This window comes from Pan paniscus, chromosome 12, assembly GCF_029289425.2.
Source record: "Pan paniscus chromosome 12, NHGRI_mPanPan1-v2.0_pri, whole genome shotgun sequence".
Classification (NCBI taxonomy): Eukaryota; Metazoa; Chordata; class Mammalia; order Primates; family Hominidae; genus Pan; species Pan paniscus.
In genome coordinates, this window is record NC_073261.2 from 102,291,551 (window position 1) to 102,316,931 (window position 25,381).

The 25,381-nt window shown below is 46.9% G+C and overlaps 1 protein-coding gene across 9 annotated transcripts in view; it reads left to right on the forward strand.

The window, feature by feature from the left end:
* The window catches only part of ITSN2 (intersectin 2), a 154,970-nt gene extending 129,807 nt beyond the window's left edge, over positions 1-25,163 (forward strand). For 7 of the 9 annotated variants that reach the window (XM_003827025.6, XM_008952389.5, XM_003827024.7 and 4 more), the window contains 11 exons: positions 6,984-7,105; positions 10,032-10,138; positions 11,818-12,001; positions 15,304-15,402; positions 17,105-17,272; positions 18,008-18,223; positions 18,822-18,943; positions 19,703-19,785; positions 22,735-22,818; positions 23,615-23,788; positions 24,250-25,163. In XM_003827025.6, the coding sequence (XP_003827073.3) occupies positions 6,984-7,105; positions 10,032-10,138; positions 11,818-12,001; positions 15,304-15,402; positions 17,105-17,272; positions 18,008-18,223; positions 18,822-18,943; positions 19,703-19,785; positions 22,735-22,818; positions 23,615-23,788; positions 24,250-24,407 (1,517 nt within the window). In that variant the 3' untranslated portion in view covers positions 24,408-25,163. Of the gene's footprint in view, positions 1-6,983; positions 7,106-10,031; positions 10,139-11,817; positions 12,002-15,303; positions 15,403-17,104; positions 17,273-18,007; positions 18,224-18,821; positions 18,944-19,702; positions 19,786-21,756; positions 21,789-22,734; positions 22,823-23,614; positions 23,789-24,249 lie in introns of those variants that run through there. The other 2 variants (XM_034952699.3, XM_034952700.3) reach the window with 2 other exon arrangements.
* The last annotated feature ends 218 nt before the right edge of the window (positions 25,164-25,381 follow it).

The following is a 25,381-nucleotide window of genomic DNA, read 5'->3' on the forward strand; positions in this document are numbered from 1 at the left end:
TGTATCATTCTTCAATTCTAGAAAAGTCTCAGCCATTATAATCTCAATATTACCTCTCTCAATTCTTTCTATTCCCTTCTCCTGGACTACCTGTCAGATGTATGTTGGGCCTTGTCATTCTGTCCTCTGTGTCTCTTAACCTCCGTTTTATGTTTTCCATCTTTTTTTTCTTTTTTTAGTGCAATGGCACGATCTTGGCTCACAACAACCTCTGCCTCCCAGGTTCAAGCAATTCTCCTGCCTCAGCCTCCTGAGTAGCTGGGATTACAGGCACCCGCCACCATGCCCCGCTAATTTTTTGTATTTTTAGTAGAGACGGTTCACCCTTTTGGCCAGGCTGGTCTTGAACTCCTGACCTCAGGTGATCCACCCGCCCTGGCCTCCCAAACTGCTCAGATTACAGGTGTGAGCCACCATGCCCAGCCTTCCATCTCTGTTTCTTTCTGGGCTGCATTCTAAATAATTCTTCAGATCTGTTTTTAGGTTTACTAATTCCTAGGATGTGTTTAATCTGCTATTTAATCTATTAATTTATCATTTCCATGACAATATTTGCCATTTTTATTCTTTTTCAAATCTGCTTATTCTTTCTTTTAATAGACTACCTATGGCTTCAAGCCCTTCATTATGTGTCTTGAGTAAATGTTAAACATATATATTTTACATCTCCATGTGTATTTTTGTTCTACTATCATATGTTCTTGGTGTTCTAATCCTCATTTTTCAATTTATGGTGGATTTTTCCCCTGTTTTTTGTAATTTTTTTTTTTTCACTTTGAGCTCATATTTAATGAGACTTGGTTTTTCTGTGGAATCTCGTGGAGCCACAGTTGTGAGTGTGACCCTCCAGGCCAGTTGCACCATTCCTTTGGCCAGTCACCCTAAGGGTATCACCAGCTAGTGACCAATTTTTGTGTTGTTTTTTGTTTTTCTTTTTCTTTTTTTGAGATGGAGTCTTGCTGTATCGCCCAGGCTGGAGTGCAGTGACACGATCTCAGCTCACTGTAGCCTCTGCCTCCCAGGTTCAAGTGATTCTCCTGCCTCAGCCTCCCAAGTAGCTGGGACTACAGGCAGACGCCACCACCCCTGGCTAATTTTTGTATTTTTAGTAGAGATGCAGTTTCATCTCTACTAAATGTTAGCGATAGGTCCAGTAAAATAACAGAGGAGGCTACCTGGGGAGATTAGGAAGTTCTTTTTCTTTAAAGTGAAATATCTGAAAATAATGTTAAATGTGTAATTTTCCAGCTACATTCAGTAAACATTTTTTTACAGTAATATTGATTCCTTTGTGCTCAGACCTCAAGTGAGCACCAAGAAAAACCAGAATAACCACATGAACAGCAATTAGACTGGCTGCACATAACACACAACACAGAGAAAAAATAACTGTCCAGCTAGAAATCTAATTCATGGATGAGAGAGAAATAAATACATTTTCAGACAAAGTCTGAGCACATTTACCGCTAATAGAACTCCTGACCTCAAGTGATCTGCCCACCTCGGCCTCCCAAAGTGCTTGGATTACAGGTGTGAGCCACCATACCTGGCCAGTTTTTGTGTTAATTCATCTGAATTCTTGAACTCCAAGTTTGTGTAAGATGCAAGCCCAGCATTTCCATTCATTACTTAACAGACAAAAAACTTTTTAATCATGTCACTTTTCTGGAGAGAGGACATTTTTCCTACTCCACCCTGTAATATTCAGTCTCCTGCTAGAGTTTCCTCTCATTGGCCAAACCCAGGCAGAGGCCAAATAGAACAGAAGCTTAGAAAAAACAGCCTGCAGGATTGGCTTTTTTGCAGCCCAGAGCAGAACAGGGAAAAGGTGAGAAATGGACCTGGGCACAAACAGGCCTAGGACCAACACAATATTCTACCCCCTAACAAATATTCCCTGACTGCAGGTAGCCAACACGCTGTGCTCAGCTTGCTATTACAGAAATGCGTTAGACACAGTCCCTGATCTGCAGTCAGAGCCACTGACACCGTAACTACACAGATTAACAACAGCACCAGTTAGACGACGTGTAATGTTAAAAGACAGATACAAACCAGTACCATGGAAACACTGCATGTGTGCAGCGGTCACAGGTTGCTAAGGGCTACTCTATTGACAATGCAGGTATAGAGGGTGGCAAAGGGGTGTATCCTATCCATAAAACCCGAATTCCTCAGTTCATCAGGACTTTCCTCAGGACAAAAAAGATGTTACCCTCCCTCCTCTCAAAAAAAGAGGATTCTGTGGTCAAATACATGTTGGGAACCCTGAGCTCATCAAATTTTTCTGTAGCACAGAGTTTCTCACTGCCTAATAGGCTAATGTGCACTGGGGCCCTGCGAGTGAGATATACAGCCTGCAGCATTGTCTGGATTCATCTGACCGCACAGGACAGGAGCATCAGGAGCCTATTTTGGCATTTGCTGGACTGGGGGGAGCAGAGAGCCAGGCAGCAGGCAGAGGCAGAAGACAGAAAGAAACACCAAGAAGAGGAGAGGCTCAAGGGCTGAGAGAGGCAGACTCAAGTCTCCAAAAAAGCCTCCCATCCAAGGCGCCTGTGCTGTGGGCCGGCAGGGGAGGATGCAAGCTCAGAAGAGGTCACTGAACTTGGCAATGCCAAGGTCATCGTTACCTTCCCGAGAGCAGTGTCAGGGGCAGTGGGGCAGAAACCAGAATCCCGAGTGGAGATGTGACAGGGAGAGCTAGCGAGAGTTGGCCATGGGTGTAAACCCCTCTAGTGACATTTGCCAATGAGACCAAAGGCAGGCGGTGCTGAGGAGGGGGCAGGGTTGGAGGAAGTGTGCTTGTTGGTTGGTTTCAAACAGTGGGACAGGAGGGACACTTAGCAATGTTTATGGGCTAAGAAGGAAATGGCGAAGAGTGAACATAGAAGCGTGAAGGAAAGGGAGGGGCCCTGGAGGAGAGGCTGACTACAGACAGTGGCTTTAGAAAGAAACAGGACCCCTCCTTCCCTAACTCAGGAAGGACACACAGGGACAAATGGACAGACAGAAGGGGAGGAAGAGGGGCCTCGTGTCTTTATTTTTTCCCTGACATCAGAGGTAAGAGCATCTGGAAGTGAGGGTAGGAGTTGGGTTGGAAACTTAAACCGAGGGTAAAAATTTAAGAGCAGGCCAGGCGTGGTGGCTCACGCCTGTAATCCCAGCACTTCGAGAGGCCCAGATGGGCAGAGCACTTGAGGCCAGTAGTTGGAGACCAGCCTGGCCAACATGGCGAAACCCCGTCTCTACTAAAGATACAAAAATTAGCTGGGTGTGGTGGGCACCTGTAGTTCCAGCTACTCGGAGACTGAGGCAGGAGAATCGCTTGAACCCGGGAGGCGGAGGTTGTAGTGAGCCGAGATCGTGCCGCTGCACTCCAGCCTGGGCCACACAGTGAGACTCCATCTCAAAAAAAAAAAAAAAGTTGAAGAGCCGTCGTGATGAAATGCAAAAGGGTCAGCTAGGCATGGCATGCCAGGGGTGTCCCCACATTATCCTGCTACAGCTAATGCAATGTGTAGTCTAGTTTTAGAAACAAATATCTGAGGTTCTTGCTATTATTCCAAGGTATTATTCCAGATAGAGTGGCCAATACTTGTGGTTTTTAATGTAAATCATTGTTTCCCAAGGTGTGATAGTTGTATCCTTGTGGTACTCAACGCACTGGTTCACAAAATGGACCTGTTTTATTCGAATGATTATATATTTGCTTTAATGATTATTAGAAGAAACATAATGAGCACATTTAACTTCAAACACGAGTACGTTTAGAGAAAAATATTAAGTAAATAATAATAGAGATGGAATGTGGATATGGCAAAAGTCTTGAAAGCAGAACATGAAGTTTGTAAGGCAGTGGTGTGGGAGGTGGGGCAACCTTGGAAACTGGTCTGAGTTCCCTCCATCAATCACCTGGCCACACCTAGTAGCACCACTGGATCATATCAGGATCAGTGCCATTTCGCCAGGTGTCTGGTCACCAAGCCTCTCCTCCTTGCTCCACAAAAGCCTCATCAAGCAGACATTTGGATTAGCCTCAGTGATTTTTTTTTAACACTCAGTTACCCTCTGCAGTTCCCCCTGGCAGAAGATAATAAAATACTATCTCCCTAAAAGCGTAACAATTTTGAACATGACAGTGGCATTATGATTTATTTCTCTTTCTTTTCTTTATTTTTCTTCTTTCTTTCTTTTTTTTTCTTTCTTTCCTTTCCTTTCTTTCTTCTTCTTTCCTTTTCTTTTCTTTCCCTTCCTTCCCTTCCCTTCCTTCTTTCCTTCCTTCCTTCTTCCCTCACTCCCCTCCCCTTCCCTTCCCTTTCCCCTTACATTCACTTTTTCCTTCCTTCTCCCTGTTCCTTTCTTTTCCTTTTTTTTTTTTTGAAACAGGGTCTCACTCTTATCTAGCCTGGAGTACAGTGGTGCAGTCACAGCTCACTGCAAACTTGAACTCTCAGACTCAAGCAGTCCTCCCAGCCTTAGCCTCCCAAGTAGCTGGGACTACAGGCACATGCCACCACGCCTGGCTAATTTTTTTTTTTTTAATTTGGTAGAGATGAGAGTCTCACTTTGTTGCCCAGGCTGTTCTTCAACTCCTAGGCACAAGTGATCCTCCCGCCTCAGCCTCCCACAGTGCTGGGATTACAGGCACCACAGTCTATGATTTCTTTTTAGAAACACCAAACATAACCTGCCTTATTCATTTATTTTTTTGTTCTCTGTGGGAGTAATTTCTTTAAAGCTGTTGGCAACATCTGTAGAATATAGAAAAGCTGTCTTCCTTAGAACTGTCTGTAAGCCCAGATCTATACAAAATGTATACAAATGCAAAGGAAATTGGAAAGAGCAACACGCCGTGCTGGATGGACGGTGTCCTGGCAGGTGCAGGGTGCGCCTTCGCTCTGCTGCCCTTCTTGGTTGCCTTAGCTACAGAAGGTCTTCCCTACTTCATTCGTCTCTTTCCCAGTTTTCTGACACAAGCCACTTGCTGCCTCATGTTGTAGCTTGCTGGGTACCTACATGCTGTCAACCTAAATAACGGAGAGGGAGACTCTCTAAAAGAAAGTGATATTTATTTAAGAATAGTTATTGCACCGGGCATGGGGCTCATGCCCAGCACTTTGGGAGGCCGAGGTGGGCGGATCACCTGAGATCAGGAGTTTGAGACCAGCCTGGCCAATACGGTGAAACCCCATCTCTACTAAAAATACAAAAATTAGCTGGGCGTGGTGGTGTGTGCCTGTAATCTCAGCCACTCAGGAGGCTGAGGCAGGAGAATCACTTGCACCCAGAAGGCAGAGGTTGCAGTGAGCCGAGATTTGCGCCATTGCACTCCAGCCTGGCTGACACAGGGAGACTCTGTCTCCAAAAAAAAAAAAAAGAAAGAAAAGAAAAATAGTTATTGCAATGGGAATATGCATACCAACAGGTGCATATTCAGAGAACTAAAGGAGGACAAAAGTTTTTAAAGGAAAAATGAAGAGGATCACATAATTTTTTTTAATATATAATTATCCTTGGCCGTGAGAATCAATAAGGGTGGCACTTGTCCGAGGTTGGACAGGCAGTTGCTGGGCAGATAACCTTGCAGGACTATTTTTTTGTGTCAGGTCACCATGGCCTTTATGTAAGTTTGTGGTTTTGCAGTCTTTTGTGATAGTTCTAGTTATCAAGTATTCATGGATGAGAACTCTCTCTTCATGGCCTTCCCTGGCCCTTTGTCAGGATTTTTAACACAAGTGACTCCATTTTGATTCTGACAACTTCCACTGCTTTTGCTTTTTTTTTTTTTTTTTTGGAGATGAAGTCTTGCTCTTTTGCCCAGGCTGGAGTGCAGTGGTGCGATCTCGGCTCACTGCAACCTCCACCTCCTGGGTTCACACCATTCTGCTGCCTCAGCCTCCTGAGTAGCTGGGACTACAGGCGCCCACCACCACGCCTGGCTAATTTTTTGTAATTTTAGTAGAGACGGGGTTTCACCGTGTTAGCCAGGATGGTCTCGATCTCCTGACCTCGTGATACACCCACCTTGGCCTCCCAAAGTGCTGGGATTACTCCCAAAGGTGTGAGCCACCATGCCCGGCTGCTTTTGCTTTTTTTTCTAAGAAGGGTTTCCTGAGGTATTTCGCCACATCACTGTGTATAGGCAAGCCCTCAGCTACTTGTTAAGTGACTCTGGAATTATGTCACTTCATAGTTTGACATCTAGTTCAGCTGTGATGTGCCTGTGAATTGATCCAAAGTGAATGCAGTACCTCTCACCCTGATGCAAGGTTGCTTGTAACTTTCCTGTCATTTGTGGCTGGATATCTGCAGTGTACCAGGAGTTATTTGTTCTAGTGAGATGAGGCAGTGGTCTTCTGGGAATTGCTGGGATCTGGGAATTTCAGGTTTTATAACCTTAGAACTTTCCTTTAAGAAATCTAGAGACTGTTTCTCAAACATTTTTTTAACAGTAGCTCACAGTGAGAAATACATTTTACATTTCGAATACATACATAACTAAACATTTCACAATATTTACCAAAGCCATATGCATGGTAATTTCTATTTATTTATTTTTTAATGCTGGGCCTGACCAGCATTTTAAAACCAAAATGATATAATGACCCACTAATGGCTCATGACCTGCAGTTTGGAGTGGTCTGAAGCATCTGATTCATTTAATCATTTCAGTAACTTCGAAAAATGTCTTGAGGTGGTGAGATTCTTCACACGCTCTGCACAGTTCTGAAAAGAAATTAGGAGCACATTGAAATGTTACAGACATTGCTGATTTGCCACTTTGGAGCTGTGAGTGCCGGCTCATTAATGCCAACTCTCCGCGTACGCATGCTGCTCTGCAGAAGTTAGCAGCGTCCTTTTTAAGGCTGCGTCGTTCTTTCAAAGCAGCATTTGTAAACCCAGCACATCTGCTGACAAATGTCTATTTTCTACAAAGTTGACTAAAGTAATATTTTAAACTACCCTGTTTTTTTCCACAGGGTGTGCTGATCTGCAAACCCTGGACACAATGCAGCCAATTGAGAGGAAAAGACAGGGCTATATTCATGAGCTGATTCAGACCGAAGAGCGGTACATGGCTGACCTTCAGCTCGTCGTCGAGGTGAGGAGGCTGCTGCTGGCTAGCTCTCGGGGTATCTGCTGTCTCTCATGAGAGATGGTGGGCATCAGACTCAGGGCTGCCTCCAAGCAGAGTCAAAGCAAGGCATCACTTTTGATGTGTGAATTCACAAATAGTGACGGAAGCTCTCACATCCTCCAAATGCTGTCTCTGCCTGCCGGATAATGCTTGAGATTGAAAGTCTCTAATGAGCTCTTTCCCCCAGATGAGGTCACTCAGAGTGAAGCGGGAGAACAAGAGGGCATTCGCATGGCTTCGTTGGATGTGGCAGGAGCCCCATCAAGGAAGGACGGGGATAGAGTGGATGGGAAGGGCCTATGGCAGACCGTAGCTTCCTCGGATATTTGCCTAATATCTGTTTTAACATCTGACATTTTCATAAACTGGTATCTCTGGAGGAACTGTGAAACAGTGAAAGTGTTCACCTCATGGTTGTATCAGTTTGGAAAACCCAATGGGAGCATATTGTAAAATAGTTCCCAAATATCATATAGCTACTGTTTGTTTATACCAGTGACCTCTACGCTGATGACAGCTATCCTTATTCGAGTAGCACTTTAAAATGATTTGTGCTTGAGTGAACAAAAGAAGACTTTCCATTTCTACTATACCTTTGTTTCCATGCCTTTCAGTTCCCAGTGTACAGGTCCTCAGGTGAGAAGACCAGTTACATTAACAAACCACCTGAAAAGAACAGGCGTCCCCTACCCCCACACACCCAACAGGTGCAGCGTATACCTGGCCATGCCTTTCATAGCTGAATGGAGCAGAGGCTGCGTCCTTCTGCGTCTGTTCCCCAGCAAGCCCTGCCCTGGATTCACTCTCCACCTTAAACGCAGGCCTAATGCCTGGGATATCCAGACATGGAATACTTGTTCCCCTCCCATGCAAACTATATGGCACTTCTCGGTTGGTGATATCTATCTTCACTGCACGCCTGTGGGCTCACTGAGAACAGGGACCGTGCAGCCTTCATCCTGTGTTCCCAAAACTTAGCCTGGCCCTTGGTCGGCCTTTCCATAAGTAGTCAGTGAATTGGGTATGTTTATGTCTGCACCTCTCTGGCCAGGATAGATGGCCTAGAAGAAAAGCCCATCATTTTGATTAATCCCCTACAAGGATCAGCCCTGCTGCTGGTCAGATTCCAATCCTAAGGCACTGTAAGTAGGTGTGGAGGTCTCCCTAACACTAGGACAGAGGTGAGCAGGCACCGGGTGCTTGCCCCATACTCTGAGGAGTGAAGCATCAGGTCTGGGTCCAGGATTCTGGGTGAAAAGCACCATTCACAGGTGACGCCTTCTTATGACCATCCTCATGAAGGTTCCCAGAGGCCTGACCAGCTTATTCCCATCTGCTTACCTCACCAAGCCCGGCACAAAGCAGCTACATGGATGGCTAGAGGGGCATGAATGAATCAGCAAATAAACAAACAGATGGACAGCCAGACTCTTCCCTGTCCCTCCATAGCAGCCTCCGAGCAGGCCGGCCGTCTTTCCAGGGCTGCTCTCACAGGAGTGGCCTAGTGTCTTCAGTCTGATTTGGAACTGTAAAACTCTCTTTAGAGAGTGCCCAGCACTTTTACTTGAATTCTGTGAATCCATGTTCAACTCAACTCAGTAAACATGAATTACAAACCACGATGTGCAAAGGGCTATGCCAGAGAACAGAGATGAAAGAAAGTTCTTGTCCTCCAGGAATTCAGAGTCCTGTTGGATGGAGAGAGGTACAGTGGGGCCAGTAAGGCTGAAACCTGGGGGTAGTGACCACCCCAGCCAGGAAGAACTTTCCCAGTTATGTTTTGGACAAGGACAAGTTTGCTACTCCAGGAGGAGGAAACAGAAGTGGGATGGCATGTATGGAGGGAGTCAGGGGCCTACAGGCCATCCAGGGTGACTGGAGTGTGAAGTAGCTGAGGGCCAGGCTGGTGAGGTTGGCAGGGGGCAGGTCTCATAGGCCCTGGAACCTCCAGGAGGAGTCTGTGTATTATCACATGGACAGTGGAGAGCTTTGAGTGATTCTAATAGCAGCATGTCATGGGCATTTTGGAAAGATGACATATGAGAAGAGTGTCTCAGGTAACTTCTCTATTTCCTTAAGGTGTTTAAAGTCATTCCCTAGGAATCTCAGTTATGCAGTTGAAACTTAGATTTAGAATCAAAAAGAGTTGAATTTTAGTCCTAGGTCTTTCATGTTCTGTCTTTGTGATCTTGAGCAAGTCTCCCTCTAAGCCTTTATTTCTTCATAGGTCAATTGGGAATAATAATACCTGACTCAGCTTCACCTCCATCACCCGTGAAGCTACTTGAGAACCCTGCAAACACACACGCATGCGTGTACACACACACAAGCATCTGCATATTTGTACATATCAGTGCTTTGTAAATCCTTAAGTGCTATGTAATACAGATGTAGAGTATTACTATTTCTCCCTCAGCAGCCAACTTCTAAAACCCACATCTGCTTAGAGTTATCTTAGGGGTGGCATAAGTTGTTACTCTGGTTCTCCCATTGAATGTCTCACAAATTGTTGTCTAGAACTCTACGATGCTCCACCTAACAATGGCCTGCTTCCTCAATCCTGCAAGCTTGTACAGTGCCTAGGTGTTCATGCCCATGGCTTTATTTAACCTTCATAACATCCCTAAGAGAGAAATCTGAAAATCTCCTCTTAACCAGATTACTAGATTCAGTCCTTGGAACTAGCCTTGATAAGAGCTGCACTAGCAAAAAGAAAGAACATTATGCAGTATAAAATGTGTCATAAGTATGCTATTTGGATGATTAGCTTCAGTTTATGATGACATTATTTGATCTGACTAGTTTCAGTTTATGAAGACATTGATTTAGACCACACGTAGGCTGTGTATCCACACTTAAGCTAACTAGTTTTTCTATGTTTTGACTTTAGGTTTTTCAGAAACGCATGGCAGAGTCAGGCTTTCTCACTGAAGGGGAGATGGCTCTGATTTTTGTTAACTGGAAGGAGCTCATCATGTCCAACACAAAGCTGCTGAAGTGAGTCCTGAGCATCACCTGTCATTGCCGCTGACCCCAAAGCCCCCAGACTGAGACTCACACAAAACCCTCTGCAAGGGCTTCTTAGCAAAGGAACTTCAACTGCTTTCTGCTTCCTCAGGCTTGTTATTTTATTATCATTTTATGAAATATCCTGTGACTATAAAATACATAAGTATTGAAGAAAGTAAAGAAATATAACAAAATATTTTGATAAAGAAAAAATTAAATCATTAAACAACATATCAATCTATGATTCCAAGATATAAGATGTCCTTGACCCTGGCAGGGCAGAAGAGTCAGAGGAGAGCTGCAGCTCACGGCGCAGATAAAACTGCCTAGTTTGGTGGCCTCCTAAGTCTCTATCCCCATGTGAAGTTCTACTGTTGGGGTGATTTTCCATCCTTCGTGGCTGTGAGGACAGGCCCCCCAAGGGAGGATGAGCAGTCCCAGCTTCCCTCAGGGATAGTGCCTCTCTGCCTCCACACCTGGCCCCTGCAGCTCCTGCTCCCTTTTTTCTCTTACAGACTGAAAATTTCCTTCTTGGTTCAACCAAGAACAAGTTAGAATCTTTCAAAACAAACTTTGCCAAGAAGCTAAGGTGAAACCAAAACAATTCTAAAGGCCTTGAAACACCCAAGTGTATTTTTTTTTTTTTTGAGATGAAGTCTCACTGTGTCGCCCAGGCTGGAGTGCAGTGGCACAGTCTCAGCTCACTGCAACCTCCGCCTCCTGGGTTCACACCATTCTCCTGCCTCAGCCTCCCGAGTAGCTGGGACGACAGGCACCCACCACCACACCTGGCTAATTTTTTTTTTTTTTTTTTGAGACGGAGTCCCGCTCTCTCACCCAGGCTAGAGTGCAGTGGCGCGATCTCGGCTCACTGCCAGCTCCGCCTCCCGGGTTCATGCCATTCTCCTGCCTCAGCCTCCCGAGTAGCTGGGACTACAGGCGCCCACCACTGTGCCCGGCTAATTTTTTGTATTTTTAGTAGAGATGGTGTTTCACTGTGTCAGCCAGGATGGTCTCAATCTCCTGACCTTGTGATCCACCCACCTCAGCCTCTCAAAGTGCTGGGATTACAGGCGTGAGCCACCATGCCCAGCCACCCAGGTGTATATTTTTTAAATTTATTTTTATTTTTATTATTTTTAGAGGCAAGGTCTCACTCTGTCACCCAAGCTGCAGTGCAGTGGTGTGATCGTAGCTCACTGCACCCAACTTGAACTCCTGGATTCAAGCAATCCTCCTACCTCAGCCTCCGGAGTAGCTGGAACTACAGGCGTGCACCACCATGCCCACCTAATTTTTCATTTTTGTAGAGACAGGGTCTCACTATGTTGCCCAAGCTGGTCTCGAACTCCTGGGCTCAAGCAATCCTCTTGCCTCGGCCTCCCAAAATGCTGGGATTAGAGGCATGAGCCACTGTGCCCAGCCCACCCAACTGTAGGGACTTTATTTACTTTTTTTTTTCTTTGCTAACATCACACCCCGGTTGGCTTGACCAGCAGAGCTTTTGGCCCAAGCTATCTCCTCTTCCTCTTGAGTTCTCCTTCCCAGTGCCAGAGGTTCTTAGGTAGCTCACTGGTTATCATTACCATTGGTCTGCCATGGGATTCATCCTTCAATTACCTATGTCATTCACTTAGAAACACAAAATGAGAGTGTGTTCTTGGCAGGGCTTTGCGGGTGCGGAAGAAGACCGGGGGCGAGAAGATGCCGGTGCAGATGATTGGGGACATCCTGGCAGCTGAGCTGTCCCACATGCAGGCTTACATCAGGTTCTGCAGCTGCCAGCTTAATGGAGCAGCTCTGTTACAGCAGAAGACAGATGAAGACACAGATTTCAAAGAATTTTTAAAGGTAATTCCATTCTGGGCCTTGCAGGTCAGGCTCCTTCTGAGGCTGGAGGCAACAGCACACAGTAGCCCAACAGGGAATCCCAGCAATGGAGAAGGGCATCCCCATCAGTTTCCAAAGGAAACCCCAAAACGGCAGAGAATTTTCCGATTGTTTTGTGTTGCCTTTATGTAGACCTGATTTTTTCCTGGCACTGGGACCATCATTTTTTCCCCATCTGATAGCAGAGTGGTTTTTTTTAAGCATACTTACTTATCAGCTACTTTATACTCCCAAGAAACAACCAGAATGTCACTTTCTTAATTTTGTAAATTGCCTTCATTTAATACCTGCCTTATTCCAGAAAGAGTATAAAATAGCTTACTCTTTTTTTTTTTTTTTTTTTTTTTTAAACAGAATCTCGCTCTGTTGCCCAGGCTGGAATGCAGTGGTATGATCTTGGCTCACTGCAACCTCTGCCTCCCAAGTTCAAGAGATTCTCCTACCTCAGCCTCCAAAGTAGCTGGGATTACAGGCATGTGCCACCACGCCTGGCTAATTTTTGTATTTTTAGTAGAGACGGGGTTTCACCATGTTGGCCAGGTTGATTTCGAACTCCTGACCTCAGGTGATCGGCCCACCTTGGCCTCCCAAAGTGCTTGGATTACAGGTGTAAGCCACCGTGCCCAGCCCTAAAATAGCTTACTCAAATATATAAAATGCAACAAGATAAAATTTAAAATAACTAGATGAATAAACTTGGACAAAAGGAAATGAGAGTAGGAAACAAAGACGATACCAGGAATTAGGATAATATATAAAATGCATATCTGTGATCCTGTAAATATACCAGAAGTGTGCACAGATGTCATCAAAGCTTCCAGAAACTGATGAGCAGAAGAAGAAAGGATCAGTTCTGTGATGCCACGTCACAAGTTAAACATGAGAAGTAAAGCTACAGCTGTACTCAGAGAGAGAACACTGTGTATAATGTAATGAGTCAACAACATCCTTCGTACAGGTTATTATAATAGAAAGTCATATTTTTAGAAGTTATTTGCATTGATGTTGTTCAGTAGTAGAAACTATTATTATACCTGTTAAAATGGTGAGGAAATTGAAAGTAAAATCTGTTTTCTTGCTTTTTTTCATATTTCCTGTTGGGTTTTTTTGTTCATGAAATACTGCATATTGGGATATATTAAACAGCCATATCAATACTTAAGGAGAGTATATAATTTAAATATTTTCATTATCAGAAAAGAGTAGAAAGTAAGAATAAAATATAAAGATGTTTAGGCAGAGAATAGAAATTAGAAAAGGAAAATGGAGGAAGTAATAAAGGTAAAAAGCACAAATTATATCAATATATCCAAGAACTGTTATATTGAAGAGAGGTAATAAAATGTAACTGATGAATCTAATAGAAAAAGAGGAAAAAACACAAGTAACAGAATGGATGTAAGGAGGTCTCTTAAATTAAAGCGCATGTAATTCCAAAAGACATGCTAACAAATGTGAAAACATGAACAAAATTTGTAATTTTCTATTAAAACTTGAAAACTGGCTCAATAAGAATAGAAAATCTTTTAAAAATAGAAAATCTTACTATTACGATACTATACACCAAGGAGAAAATTGAGAAACTTACCCCAAAAAGGAGCTGGGTTCACTTGATGGATTTAACAGGGAATTCTCTCCAACTCTAAAGGAATAGATTATTCTATATTACACAAACTGTTACAGATCATAGGAAAAAGTAGAAAGGTCACCTAATTCATTTTATAAAGCAAAAGTAGCCATGATTCCAAGGCCTGTTTAAGTTAAAACCCACTATCATTTACAAATACAGCTGTTAAACTCTTAATTAAAGTAACAGTTCATAAAATTAAGCATTACATGAAAAGAAGAGCCTATCATAACCAAATAGGATTATCTCAGGAGGCTATAGCATACTATGCTTAGAACAAGACAGGCTTCAGAATCTCGGCCCCGTCACTGTCTAATTGTGTGACCAGAGGCAAGTTATTTAACATGTGGGTGCCTTCAGTCCCCTCATCTATAAAAGGAGATTATCACACAATACTTTTAAAGGACTTTAACTCAGAGACCAACACATTACTATTAGCATTCAATAAATGATTATCGTATTTTTCCTTATGATGATCTCAGGGATGCAAAAATGATTCAATATAAGGCACTGAGGACAGAGCCCTTCGATTTGTGATAAGGGTAGGAGGTGGGGAGTTGCCTCGAAATGAACTGGAAGAAACATGGAAACCAAGACCATAGAATTAAACATTCATCAGAATAATGAGATAAACTGAGAATTGTTAGTATATGTGCATGTTTTAAAATAATGATGTAAATAGGATTTCAAAGTCATCACAATTGTAACAGTAGTCAAAATAAATAAAAATACTGCCTCATGAAAGGGCTGCTATAGGTTACCTTAAAAAGCAAAATCTAGCAATAAGCTGTGTTCTAAAATGTTACTTTTTAAAAAGACTCAGAAAATATGGAAATAAGAAGCACGAAGATGCTTGTGACAGCAACATATATAGATACAGCCAAAACAAAAGGGGGGCAATTTAAATATCCAGTAGTGGGGAAATGATTAGGTGGATTACAGTGAGTGTACTTTTCAGTCATTAAAAGCTGCCATCCTAGAGCAGCAGCTGCTGTCTTCAGGCAGTGTACCAGAGCTAGGGGTAGAGGCAAGTAGGATGTGGGCCCTGGGCCTGGCGTTCACAGTCGGGTGTGGAATAGAGACACTGAAACATGATGCCTCTCCCTGTATCACCTGGTGCACATGTGGTATATGCTAAAGGTGGCCAGGGAGGGTCATGGAAAGGAGGGAAGGTGTCCCAGGGGAGAGCCTGGACAAGGGGAAGCAGGACCTGAGTCTTGAGGGTCAAGTGTGAATCAGCTCCGAGAAGAGAGGGCAGGGGACAGTCCCAGCACAGGTCATGGGAAAGAGCTGAGGAGCATCCGCTGGGCTTGGCACATGAGCTGAGATATTCCTACTGTGAACCTAATAGGTATCATTTTAGATCCTGAGTTATTTAAAAGAAAGTCGAAGGCCCTCACTTTACTACAGTGCGACATATCAGTGTAGCAAAATTACACTTGTTTGTTGTGAATATATACAAATTTTACAATAAAAATAAAAAATAGAACATGCACCTAAAAAAAATTCTAAAACAGTAAGACAAGGAGAAACATAAATAAATAAAAGAAATGTGAAATCTAAAAGGCGATCAAAGACCAGCGCTTCCTGTGATCGGAGCTGTGATTTCCTCACGAGCCTCGCTGTTGTTTTGCAGAAGCTGGCATCTGACCCGCGGTGTAAAGGAATGCCCCTCTCCAGCTTCCTGCTGAAACCCATGCAGAGGATCACCCGCTACCCACTGCTCATCAGAAGTGTGAGTGTGCAGGCTGGGCAGTGGGGTCTGAGTTAGGAGCAGGATGCGCTGAGGTCCACAGAGGCCAGATCCTCAGGGAGCCCTGAGCATGCCACCCCACACTGCACACAGTGTGACACCACACAAGTGATCCCACTGTCCCGGGGACCAGATGCCTGTGTGTGTGTGTGCACAGAAACACGCTGAATCCTTGAAGTGGGCAAATCAGAGAGGAATCCAGTATCACTTGGGTAACCTGTCACCCACCTTTCAAGAAACTCCCCAGCATCTCAAAGTCATAAGTATACTTGTCCAGGCAGGGAAAGGCCCCTCTAGGTCTCCAGTTGTGGAGCCCATCTTGAACCCAGAGAAAGACCAGAGTAACCTTAGACTCCAGTCTTTCCTCTGAGATCTGCCTCCATCCACCCTGAACACCTTTCCTAGATGTCCCAGGAGGCTCCACTCGGCACATCGTAAATAGAGTTCATTTGTGTCCCTCGCTGTATTCGGCTTCAACATTCCTTCTAAAATTCCTCCCAGCTTTCTTTTTGATAAGCAATAGGGCCCTCTTGAGCCCATAAGCCTTCTAAGGAAAAGGCAGACTTTACAAAAGATTATCCCACGATTAACCATTGATTACAGTAACTTACAAAGAAAAGCAGCAGGAATATGATAAGCTTATTACTTCTATTGATGATTCCTTGACTTTTGGTCTGTTAGCTGTGTGACCTCAACATAGACCTCATGTGATAGACGCCTGCACTAAACTGAACCATAATGCAGGTTCACAGCCCCTTCATTGAAATACTTGGGGCCAGATGTGTTTCAGAATTCGGAATGTAGCTCAAATACCATATAATATATGACTCCTCAACTGAGCCTTAGGGTAGCACTTACAACCAGACACACTAATATTCCTACAGTGGAACATAAGAACAATCACTGTAAGAGTAAGTAAATATATCTCTTCTGTTTAGGTCAGATTTTGCCACCAAATGGGTACTGAATAAAAACTTTAGGCTCTCAGGCTTTTCTGCATTTTAGAATTGTAAACGAAGGACTGTGCACTCATCTGACTAGAGTGAGAGAGTCCAGACGGGGCATCTGGTGATGGCCCCTAATTTCTGGAGGGACCACACACGTTTGTATTCTGGCCTCTGTGCGTTCACAGTTGCAGCATGCGTCGTTTGAAATCGCTTCAGAATGAACAGAATGCATTTCTTCCACATGCTGACAATGTGATTTTATTGTATTTTTCCTGTGGCATGGGAGTCATTGCTTTCATCAGATTTTTTTCAAAAGGATCAGTGACCCCAAAATTGTTATGAACCATTGCTATTCAGCAAGTTCACACTTACCACAGCTGCAGCCAGTTTATACAGGAGGGCACACCCTTACATGGCTTAAATTTTGGAAGGAGTCGGGAGGCTCCCGCCTATTACCAGGAGCCAGTCGGAGAGCAACCAGAGACCCACACAGTTCAGAGCACTTGATCCATTTAGCACTGTCACCTTGTCACAGCAGTGTTACCTGTCCCTGTGTCCCCAAGAACTTGTGGGAGTACGAGTTTCTCAAGGGCGGAAAGTGTCGTCTTGTTCACCGCCGCGTTTCCAGGGCATGGAAGCAGTCCATAACATGGGGTTGGAGGAGCGGTCCTGCGAAGGTCCGGGTGGGCAGGTGAGAGACGCAGCTCCCCCATGTGATGCTGCCCACTCTTTTCCAGATTCTGGAGAACACCCCGGAGAGCCATGCGGACCATTCCTCCCTAAAGCTGGCCCTCGAGCGGGCAGAGGAGCTGTGCTCTCAAGTGAATGAGGGAGTTCGGGAGAAGGAAAACTCGGACCGACTGGAGTGGATCCAGGCACACGTGCAGTGTGAAGGCCTCGCGGAGGTCAGGCCTGTGTGGTTAAGCCGTGCGCCTCCAGGGAGGCTCTGGGTGGGGAACCAGCTCCGAGCCTTCCCTCACGTGGACAGTCTGCACCTTAGGCAGCCTGCGTGGACTCACCACCCTGCCCCTGCAAAGGCATTTTTTTTTCTTTTTTTTTGAGATGGAGTCTCACTCTGTTGCCCAGGCTGGAGTGCAGTGGCGAGATCATCTCGGCTCACTACAAGCTCTGCCTCCCGGGTTGGAGCAATTCTCTGGCCTCCATCTCCCAAGTAGCTGGGACTACAGGCATCTGCTACGATGCCCAGCTAATTTTCATATTTTTAGTAGAGCTGGGGTTTCACCATGTTGGCCAGGCTGGTCTTGAACTCCTGGCGTCAAGTGATCCTCCCGCCTCTGTCTCCCAACAGTGCTGGGATTGCAGGCATGAAGGGCATTCCTTCTTGGATTGTCATCTTCCTTTCTCCTAAGGAGAGAACACTGGGATTTTTTGTTTTGAGTTCTTTGAATTCAGCTGGTAGAATCAGTGTTCTGTGGCTAGAAGTAATGATTTTCACTGGGCCAGTTTGGACTCTGAAGAGTAATGTATTTAAGGATCTTTCATGCAAAGTGAATGATTCTAGCCACATTCCCACCTAGAAAACTCCACCACAGTATCCTCAGGCCCAGGGCACTGGCCTCTCAGGGGCACTGGATGGTTTGTGCCGGGATTTAAAAAGTGAAATTTTCTTTCTCTTTAAGCAACTTATTTTCAACTCTCTCACCAACTGCCTGGGGCCCCGGAAGCTCTTACACAGTGGGAAATTATACAAGACCAAGAGCAACAAGGAACTGCACGGATTCCTCTTCAATGACTTCCTGCTTCTTACCTACATGGTCAAGCAGTTTGCTGTTTCCTCTGGCTCTGAGAAACTTTTCAGCTCGAAGTCCAATGCTCAATTCAAAATGTATAAAACGGTGAGTATCACACGTCTGGCAGTAGCATCAGGGGCCTAATGAGGTGTTGCCTCTATCTTAAGGCCTTCCTGGCAGACCCTGAGCTGGCCTTATGGGACCCTCCTCACCTGGTTCCAGATCGCTCGTGCTTCCTTTGCTGCTTCCCACGGGAAGGGCCCCATGCAGCTGGGCACTCCCCACCTGCCACAGGCTGTCAGCCAGATTCCAGCTGAGATTCTGGCTTCCTCCTGGCCAGCGTGACACCTGGGCTCACCACTGTGTGCATTCAGCATTGGGTCTCTGTAAGCCGAGCCCCAGCACAGCACCAGCGTTGCTAGCAGAGAGAGCCTTTTGCACCAGCCGTCATGGGCGCTCGGAGCTCCTGTCCCCACCCAGTCCCAACACCTGACCCACCTCGATAATGACTTTTCCAGAAATGGAGGCTTCATTGTTCTTACAAATGGAGGTTTCATTTGTTCTGTGTAGAAGACCTTAGACACTAGACCCCTTTCTCCTTCTCAACAAGGCTCTTCAGAACAAACAGAACTCTCTCTGGACATAGGCGGGTGGAGTGTTCTAGCCCATCTCACAGCCTGTGTTTTGGCCCTAATTCTTTCAGCCCATTTTCCTGAATGAAGTCTTGGTGAAACTGCCCACAGACCCTTCCAGCGATGAGCCTGTCTTCCACATTTCCCACATTGATCGGGTCTACACCCTCCGAACAGACAACATTAATGAGAGGTCAGTCCTGACCATGTGTGGCCTGCCTTGAACTCTGGGAGAAGGCCTGGACGTCTCCCTCTGCCATAAACCCATCTCCAGCCGTGCTCAAGCCCGAATAATTCTGTATCCTGAACCTCTCTTAACACGTCCCCTCTGCTCCAGTCCCATGGTAGGCCTTGGTCACTGCAGCTGCCTCCTAACATGCTTCCCGGCTTCTAGTCTCTCCCCACACCACTCAGCAGCCTTCCCAAATGGCAGATCAGCACCTGAGGCCCTGCTACAGTCCCTGCAGGGGCTGCCCGCAGGCGACAGCCCACTGTGCTTTGCTGGTTTCCGAGGCCTCCTTGTCCCTCCACCTGCAGACTTTCGCCCCCCAGGCGCCCTTGTGTGGGTGCCATCCCCGCTGTTCCCAGCTTCCTTCGGGCTGCAGCTCCAACAGTGCCTCAGCGGCGCCAACCCGGGGGGTGCTGCTGCTCCTCTGTGTGCGCTAGAACCCCTCGTGCCAGGTGTCATCCGTGGGGCCAATGCATCATCTGTCTCCAGGTCCCAGCGCCTTGCGAGTGCCTGGCATTTTGTGGTCAGTCAAGAAGGGTCACTACCAGCTCTCATACTGCATTAGCATAAGCATCTTTCAGTTGACTAATATCAGGTCTTTGATAGGAAACTTGTGAAAGTTGAGGTTAGCAAAAGACTGAAGAACATGTGCAGAGCTCTGGGGCTCCACGCTGACCTGTGAGGGTGGGATGCGGCCAACGGCTGCCCCTGCTTCTCCCGTAGGACCGCCTGGGTGCAGAAGATCAAGGCGGCGTCTGAGCAGTACATCGACACCGAGAAGAAGAAGCGCGAGAAAGCTTACCAAGGTATCGGGGTGCCTGGAGGGTGGGACACAGCCCCCAGGGGCCCTAGGAATGCCGGCCACTGCTCCTGCAGTCAGGCTGATGATATGGGGATGGGTCTGAAAGACCAGACCTGCTGCGGGATCAGACCAGAGAGCCCTCCCCTCTTGAAGCTGCCACTGCAAACCTCCCTGGGGCTCCTGCCCACACAGACACGGGCTGGCAGTGCCAGCTCCGGGACCTCCCTCTCTGCACCACCTCTATCCCCCCAACTCCACTGCACCTTCTCCACTCCTTTCTCTCCATGACTCACCTCACCTCTGCTTGGGCTGTGGTGCTCCATTACATGCCACACCTGTGGTCTGTCTGTCTCCCTTCAGCTCCTGAGCAGCCACTGCTCCTCCTCACCCTCCTCTAGGGCCTGCCATCCACCCTCTCCCTTTGCAGCCAGGGGGCCTAGACCCTAAGTCTGCCCTCTCCCCATCCTTCTGCCCCTGCCTCCTCCCCCTTCTCACTTCACCAGACTTCAGTCCACGTCCTGTCCCCACCAGTGACACCAGTGGCCTAGTTAGTGGCTCAGCTTACTTTCCCTGCCCCAGCTCCCTGCACTGATGGCAGTCACTGAGGCTCTGCCTTCCCTCTGGACCCCATGGCCGCCTTCCCAGCTCTTCTTCCACCCTTGCCCAGGCCTCTCCCCCACCTCTGTAGCGCTCTCCCTCGGGGACCCCACTGACCCCCAGCTTCAGGGTCAGGCTAGCCACACTCTCCCAACTCCCAAGCCCGCGCCTCTGAACAGCGCCCTCCAGAGAACCACCTGCCCCACTGCTCCCACATCACACATCGGCTTTTCCCAAGGGACCACCAGCCTCCTTCCAGCAGCAGCTCCTCCTGGGACCCTCTATGGATAGTAGTGTGGTCCCTGGCCACACAGGCCCCTCCCTGGCACCTCACACCTGGTCAGCTGCACTGGTCCTCCTCCCTCGCCACTTTCCCATCGCCCTTTCCTGTCCCCGTATCACAGGCCCCCTGATCTCCCACCCAGGCTGCAGCACAAGGCTCTCTTTCCTCTCTGCCACCCATCCTCTTCATTTCTGGAGTATTCTTTTTTCCAGAGCTGCTCTTATACCTCTTCCTGCTGAAGTATCTTCCCTATTGCCTCCCAAATTAAGGACACATTTCTTACCCCACACTCAGGGCCCATCCCCACTATTACCTGCCACCCAGCCCCATCCCTAGCTCTTTCCTGTGCCCGGCCCATCCAGCTGCCTAGTTGAGCAGCCCATTGTTGCCCTGCCTGGCCTTCCCATGTGAGCTCCCCCTCCAGCTCAAGTGCTCTGCCCTCACCTTAAATTCTTCCCATCCTTCAAGGCCCACGTCAAACACAGCCTCCTCCATGACACCCTCTTGCCCTAACCAGTGTGACTTCTCCCTGGAGCCCCCGCTGTCCTGAGGCTGCGATCATCCTCCAGGCTCTCATCCTCTGTTGCCTCTGCTTGCGCCCTCTCAGTCCCTGCTTTTCTCACTTAATGGCCATAAGCTCCCTCAAGGCAACTCCCTCCCACCTCGGGGCCAGCATGTGACTTATGCCGGTGGGGCTCCAGATTTGTTGCACTGGTGATGTCCTCTCTGTTCATGGCACAGATCACTCACCTGCTCAGTGGAGCTGCAATGGTCTTTGTAAAGCACCCCCCACCCCACCCTGCCCCACCGTGGCCTTCAGACCAGAACTCCCACATTCTTCTCCAGCCTCCACATGAATGCCAGGCCCCAACCTCCCTGCTGCATCTCCAGCTGTGCCAGGCCAGCCTGTGGCCTCCATCCCACAGGGGGCTTGTGCTCTGAGCCAGCTGCATCTCCACCTTCCTCCCCGCCGGCCCCCTGCATCTCCACCTTCCTTCCCGCCGGGCCCCCCCATGCAGCCTGCCCTCCTGCCTGGGCCTCCCACCAGCTTCCTGGCTGCTATAGTTGCAGCTCTTTATGTGTTTTTTTATTCAGGTTTCCCCTATTTTGTTACATACTCCTAAAAGGTATGTTTAAAACAGCTTTTGCTAATTTAATGTTATTTTAATGGTACTTTAAAAGCTTGCTGTTGAAAAATCAATGATTGATCATTTCATAACACATATGATCTCTTAATTGGCCAAAGATGTCAATCCGGTTTTTCTGCCTGAGTTTTGCTTCCCATCAGCATCTGCATATGTTGCTGTGCATCGTCCATGCGTTCAGTCCTTCCCACATTTGTCAATTACTTTGTGCCAGGCTCTGTGCTAGGCTTAACTGGGCCCGGACTTTGGTATCTGATGTTTAAATGTTGACCCTGCCATTTAGCAGCTCTGAGTGGATCACACTGCAGTCCTTTCTAAGCCTCAGTGTTTCTCATCAGTAAAATGGGGAGCTACATTATCAGGTAATTATGCAGTTTAAATAATATAATTTACATAAGTCTAGCACATGCCTAACACAAAGTAAGTATCCAGTAAATGTTAGCTGCTATTAAGTGCTGCACAAATACCATGTATTATCTTATTAATATTACTATTTGCTAGGCAATTGAGGGGTTAATATAAGGATGATCGAAACAGTCCATGCTCTACCCTGGCTCCTGTCTGGCAGAGGAGACAGACATTACACACGATTTCAGACCCAGCAGGCTGTGGGCTGCTCATAAGCGAGGGATACTGGATGCAGAGGAGGGAAGGGATCTGGGAGGTAGATGTGGGATCAGACCTGCATCTTGAAGGATGAGTAGGATGCTGACGGGCAGAGAAAGCAGGCAGGGCAGAAAGAGCAAGCAGGGGCTTCCTAGCAGGCGACACAGCCTGGGGAAAGGCACAGGGCAGCCAGATGCTGGGCTGTTGGGCCCAGGGCAGTGGCAGCTGGGGACAGGGAGCCGGTAGTGTTATGGTTGGTTTGAAAGACAGGGTCTGCATCCTTGGAGAAGAGATTAATGAGACTTGTCTTCCTCTTTTGTAGCCCGCTCCCAAAAGACTTCAGGCATTGGGCGCCTGATGGTGCATGTCATTGAAGCTACAGAATTAAAAGCCTGCAAACCAAATGGTAAATACTGCTTTGATTCATTCAGCAGACATAACTGCCCTGCCCCAGTTTTTGCTGATGACTTTTTGAGACAGAGTCTCAGTGTGTAACCTAGGCTGGAGTGCAGTGGCACGATCTTGGCTCACTGCAACCTCTGCCTCTGGGGTACAAGTGATTCTCAAGGCTTAGCCTCCTGAGTAGCTGGGATTACAGGTGTGTACCACCACGCCTGGCAAATTTTTGTATTTTTAGTAGACACAGGGTTTCACCATGTTGGCCAGGCTGGTCTCGAACTCCTGACCTCAAGTGATCTGCCCGCCTCGGCCTCCCAAAGTGCTGGGATTACAGCACTTTGTCATTGACAAAGTGCCACTGCACCCAGCCACTGATGACTCTTCTGAACATTGAATAAAGGAATGCTTTCTAACAGTGTGTCCAGTGCCACTAAAATGCGCATATTGGACCAATATTCTTATCACTGTTTTCCCAGTAAGTGCCAGTGTCCGCCTTCCCGAGTGTGTCTGCGCCAAGGAAGCATGCAGCAGGTTGCAGTGACACTCACCCAGGATTGTTCCGTGTGGAGTGGTCCTGGCGGTGGAGCTCTCGGCCACTCCCCAGTTAATGCTGCTGTCAGCACTGGGAACTTGGAGACCCTGTTACTAGACCACAGGGATATGGTGCCCCAGGCAGCGGCTCCTGCTGCCATGGTCTCGAGTGACCCATTATCTGGAATCCTGCTTCTGCTCAGGGAGGGCACTGTCAGTGGCTTCGTTTTACCTGCATGCACCACATGTGTCTGTGGTTTGTTTTTGTTCAGGAAAGAGCAACCCATACTGTGAAATCCGCATGGGCTCCCAGAGCTACACCACCAGGACCATCCAGGACACACTCAATCCCAAGTGGAATTTTAACTGCCAGTTCTTTATTAAGGATCTCTACCAAGATGTGCTGTGTCTCACCCTGTTTGACAGAGACCAGTTTTCACCAGATGGTAAGTGTCGCTCAGCCAGGGGATCTAAAGGCTTTCCCAGTTTCCTAGATCCTGGAGTCCAGATCTAGGGGCCTCAGCTGTGTGCAGACCCCATGCCACTTCAGGGAAGTGACACAGGCCTGTGTCATCTCGCTTTGGCAGCAGGTGGGTGGCCTTCCTCAGGGGAGGAGGTGGCCTGAGATGTGTTTCAGGTCTTTGACCCATCACTCCCTACACACACGACGTGAACACCACTCCTGGAGCATTCTCAGAATGGAGATTTGAATTCCATGTGGCAGCTTCTCACACACAAACCTGCCATCATTCCCCACACACCCACTCACGACATTCAACAGCCATGAGCCAAAAGAAGTTCCTTGTTTCAGATTTGAAGGTTTTATGAATCCACTTCTTCCGGATGTAGCTCTTTAATGATTTTATAAAGAAGAAAGACTTCTGACTCTCCTGTGTTTATTCACCAGATTTCCTGGGTCGTACTGAAATTCCAGTGGCAAAAATTCGAACAGAACAGGAAAGCAAAGGCCCTATGACCCGCCGACTGCTGCTGCATGAGGTCCCCACCGGGGAGGTCTGGGTCCGCTTTGACCTGCAGCTTTTTGAGCAAAAAACTCTCCTGTAGGGGTTCTAAAGGACAGCACCAGCGGGACAGCCCACAAGGCTGGGGCTGGAGAATGAGAGACTGCGCTCTCTTGGGGCTGAGGAAGCACCATGCAGCTTCACCCCTCACAAAGCCATGCACGCTGGGGGCTCTGTTTTCCTGCACACTAAATAGCTAGCAATCTATGCAAACACCTTTCCCATAAAGAAACCAAACCCCATAGTACAGTGCCTTGTCCTAGTGTTCACATGTTCAGCTCTGTTTAGATGCCAAGGTTTCCATTTTCAGGGCTATAAAAAGTATTACTTGGAAATGAGGCATCAGACCACCAGATGTTACCGCTCGGTTGAATGTGTCCACCGTGGAGTGGTTTGGTGACGCTGTAACCATTCCACGCCAGTGACCTCTGCTGGGTCACAGCCACTCAGGAGGGGAAGGGTCAGGATGAGAGGCTGCAGCCTCGACACTTGCGCGGCCTGATACTGAAATAGCGTCTACTCGTGCACTGAATAAAAACAGAAACTTGATCATTTTATTCCTGATTAGATTTTATCACTCTCTGCTAAGACAATATAGTCTGGAGTATAAGTGGGAAAGCTTGATTTAAATACTGTGAACTCTAATAATGTGGAAAATATTTTTCAACTTTAGTTTTCTGAAGTATAAATTATTTATGTAAATTCATTGTTTTTGCATATTTCTTAGGACATGCATCTTTAAGCTTTATCATTGCCCATATGTACAGAAAGAGAATAAAGACATATGTTTATGGATGGAGCTTCTGTCAAAGTCTGACTGATTTACTTTCTATATGAAAGCTGCTTTTTTTCTTTTTAATTTTCTCAGCCAGATGAAAGGCTCTTAAAAGGTACCTTCACAAGTTGCCTATAATGAAACCAAGTTTCCTTCCTGGTACGTGGGAAAACCAAGGACAGAGTGAGGATGAGGTCAGGAGACCCAGGGCCTCATCTTGACTCTGCCACTAATTTGCTCTG